General features: G+C 39.2%; 1 protein-coding gene across 1 annotated transcript; it reads right to left on the bottom strand.

Annotated features, from left to right (window-relative positions):
- Positions 1-395: 395 nt before the first annotated feature.
- LOC147603641 (purple acid phosphatase 7-like) lies at positions 396-2,849 on the bottom strand. The gene is made up of 7 exons (XM_086796023.1): positions 2,483-2,849; positions 2,228-2,384; positions 1,825-1,950; positions 1,601-1,740; positions 1,383-1,511; positions 1,157-1,224; positions 396-1,041 (listed from the first exon to the last, which is right to left on the bottom strand). Exons 1-7 carry the CDS (start codon positions 2,807-2,809, stop codon positions 846-848), a joined length of 1,143 nt encoding a protein of 380 aa, XP_086652149.1. The 5' UTR covers positions 2,810-2,849; the 3' UTR covers positions 396-845.
- Between the last annotated feature and the right edge of the window lie 982 nt (positions 2,850-3,831).

Genomic DNA, 3,831 nt, shown 5'->3' with positions numbered 1-3,831 from the left:
ATAGTCTAGTTATATAGCAAGATGAATAGAGTTATGTTAATCAAATTTTTTATAAAATTGCTGGGTTTTAGTGTCTCGCTCATTCTTGCTCACTTGTGAAATGGCTATCCTCAATTATTTGCACAATATTGAGACACATTGATGCGCACTTCCATCTATAAATATCCAGCAAATATATTTTCTTTTAATAATTTTCAAAATGGATGACAGTTACACAAGGGTCTCATCGGCCCCAAAACCAGCTAGATTGGCTCAATTGATCACAGCAATGATTTATTGGGGCTACTGCAACTGCCCAACGAGCAACAAGAAAAAAGCGGGGGTCATTGACCTACCCTATCATCTATAGTTCAACTCCCATCTACATGTATTCCACATGAAATGTGAGCCTTGGCTTCAACAAACACCAAGTAGTTCTATTCTCCATGCAACCACAGCTATAAACAGACAACATTCATTGAGTGAGGCATATGTGCCTTCCTCTTACTACAGGTCACACACTTCTTAAGACCCAAACAAAGAAGAACCTTTCGACCTTTTACACTCTCTTGCAGTACACTCGCCACACTGAGGGTCGACAGAGAAAAAACTACACATCATGAATGTTAACAATAGGGGGTAGAAATGCCATCATCCATACGTCAGTCCCCTCTATCGGGAGTTCAAAATAATGAGTATGTGAAGAATGACAGTATTTAAGCCCATCTAGTTTCTAAAGTTACATCTAATATAATAAAAAATTCCCCATTCCTTGCCTTGGAAATGGGGCACTCTCCTCTTTAAGTTGAAATCTATATCCTTTCATTGTGTAAAAGAATGGGAAGCTTAACTAGTATCACAGCGAATTACTTTGTGAGAAAGTAGGCATAAATAACATTGCCAAACACATCGTAGAACCTTAGGGAGACTGATTTTGCCCTCATGGACACGGCAAGAAAACCTTGTCCATCAAATACAAAGTGTACCCCAGCTTCCTTGTTGTAAGGTCTCAACCCTTTGAAGGCTTTTGAGCCACCACCACTAGTGAAGAAATGAACAGAACTGCAATGGCATATAAATAAGAAAAAGTATATCATATCTCAGCAATATTTTTTAGTTGGATTTTCAATGTCAAGAACTTAATCAACATGTGGTATAAACCATGGTCAATAAAAACCTGTCTGGGCGTTTAATATGCTGAAGGTTGTGATCATGCCCATTGATATACATGTCCACCTTATACCTCTGTAATAACATCATGCAAATGAATAACAAATAGGTATCTTACCAACATTGAAAAGAGAAATAATGTCTGTAAAAGCTGCATAAACTAATCCCACATTACAGAAAATTGCATTATTCCAAAAGCTTAAAAGCCTTGTGTAGACCACAAATTTACTCACCTCTAGTATGGGCAATAATCGGTTCACAAGCTCAGAAGTGTCTCCATGATGTCCTACACTCCTAATGGTGTGATGTCCAATCACAATCTTCCATGTGGCCTTTGATTTTACTAATTCACGAGCCAGATTCTGAAAAAGAGGCCATTCTAGAGGAATGTTCGCACCCATTTTTCCTTCTGATTTTCTCACTTTGTGAAAGAAAAGATCCAAATGCTTACCTGCAATTGTGACTTCAACTGATTTTCGCGAGGAGCCAATCCCCTCCAATCAAAAGTGTGGGTTGAATTTGGGTCCCAATACTCATTTATGAAGGTGGTTGTATCAATGAGAAAGAAATCCACAGAGGCATTACAAAGTTCTGCAACACACACACACACACACAAGGTGAAAAAATAAAACTAGAAATATTGATAATAATATATCCTTTGGCAGGAAAACTTACCTGTAGCCTCACATAAAGAACGGTGTAATTTAAATTCTCGCTGACAAGACCAACGCCGATCTCTCTTTACAAGCTCATTGCTGAACTGTGAAAGAGCATCTCCCATGTAATCATGATTACCCAAAACTGTCATGAGTAGCTCCTAATTAGAAGGGGATTAAGAAAGGCCTTTTCCATATTATCATGGCAATCCCAAGAACTAAGCTTATTGTGCAAATTAATCTGGGATTTGGTTGATTGGGCATCACCCAAAACAGCCATGATTGAAAATTTGAACGAGAAAGGGCATGACTATACACATCAAAAGATTAAGTAATGGATTCATTAATTCAGAAAATAATAAGCCCTGCTTAGAGGAAAATTGAACGAACGGTTGGCTCAAAAGTCAAGATTAAGAGCGAACCTGCGTACCACATTGTCTGCAAGCTCGGGGCAGTGTAGACATTGGTGAAAGAAGCTGCGAAATCAGGGTCGTTTGTCCCTTTAAGCCCAGTGGGGTAGAAATTATCACCAGTTGAGATCACAAATTGGGGATCGAGCAGATCTCCGATTCGACCCATCTTGAGAGGGGAAAAAAAAATGGCGACAAGGTGAATTCGAATTTGGAAATGGGCGCTAAATCTGAGAATTTCAACGGTGATATTCCTGTGTGCAGTACCTGGATCGCAACCTGCGACTGGTTGTAGAGACCGCGTCGACCCCAGTCACCGACAACGAAGAAATCAAGGCTGGTTTTGGCGGGCTTTCTTCCCTCCTGCTGCTGCTGCTGCTGCTGGTAAGCAGATGTGTTTGATCTGAAGGTGATTATGAAGAGGAGAAACCCTAAAAAAACACCTGTGATCAGAAGGGCGAGGTCTCTCCATGTGATTATCCATGCGTAGCGCAAGGCTCTCCTATGCTGCTGTGAAAAAGAAACAGACGAAGACGATGATGGAGGGGAAAAGAAGAAGGGTTTCTTGTCCTCCTCTACAGACAAGGGCACCATCTCTCTCTCACCTCATTCTCAAAACTTTTAATTAAGGAACCTATTATTATTTATTCATGGAATATATATCCCACTTAAAAATTTATTCCTTTCTTTCTCCATATACCAGGTTACTTCTAATCAGATGTGATTGTGCCTGGTTGTGACAATCAAAAAATTTGTACTGAGTTGCCTTCTAAATGTGCTGAAACAAAAGAGTCACCCACACATGGCACGTATATTTCTTCAATTTTGCCTTGATCCTTATGGCTAAAGCTAGAAGAACTTATTTTGCTTGGTCTTTGCTCTTTTTCTTCGAATGCAATAATAGCATAGCTTTTGCTAATTCTTCTAGCTAGCCCAAGAAAAGTGATGGCGCGTGTTACATGCAAATAGAAAATTGTGTCCTATTCCGACATTTCACTACTATCCATGGAGTTGTTAGAGACTCACCAAGAGTAATTTTCAAATGATTAGTGATCAAGCCAAGAAGATTGAAAAGCTCTGATTATGCATGGTATCGTCAAAGCTAAGTTAAAGAGCACAACTAAAGGCTACTTCATCACAATACAATCTTGTTTACTTAAACCCAAGTAAGGGCACTAGAACAATGGCATTGTGGCCATTTGCAAGATTGTATGTGGTGGAAACTCTTGTACTAGTAGAGGTTTTTGGGGACAAAGTGCTTCGCCTTTGGTCTTTTTGGATTGTTATAGCAACTTAGGATAAATTTACATTTCTTCTAGGCATTGAGCTATTTCCTAGCCTAAGAAAAGTGTTACCCATCTTTTTGGATTGTTATTAGCAAGGATTCTACTTTTCTTCTAGCATTGAGCTATTGGCTAGCCCAAGAAAAGTGATAGCCCATCTTTTTGGATTGTTATTAGCAAGGATTTTACAGTTCTTCTAGTATTGACCTATTTCCTAGCCCAAGAAAAGTGCTAGCACAATTAAAGACTATTTAAACCCAAGTAAGGATACTAAAACAATGGCATTGTGGCCATTTGCAAGATTGTATGTGGTGGAAACTCTTGTACTGGTAG

The sequence above is a fragment of the Cibotium barometz genome, chromosome 63 (assembly GCF_041138505.1).
Source record: "Cibotium barometz isolate CiBa-2024 chromosome 63, ASM4113850v1, whole genome shotgun sequence".
In the NCBI taxonomy this organism is placed as follows: domain Eukaryota; kingdom Viridiplantae; phylum Streptophyta; class Polypodiopsida; order Cyatheales; family Cibotiaceae; genus Cibotium; species Cibotium barometz.
The sequence above is the reverse complement of the archived record's forward strand: the minus strand, read 5'-3'. Positions and strand labels throughout refer to the sequence as shown.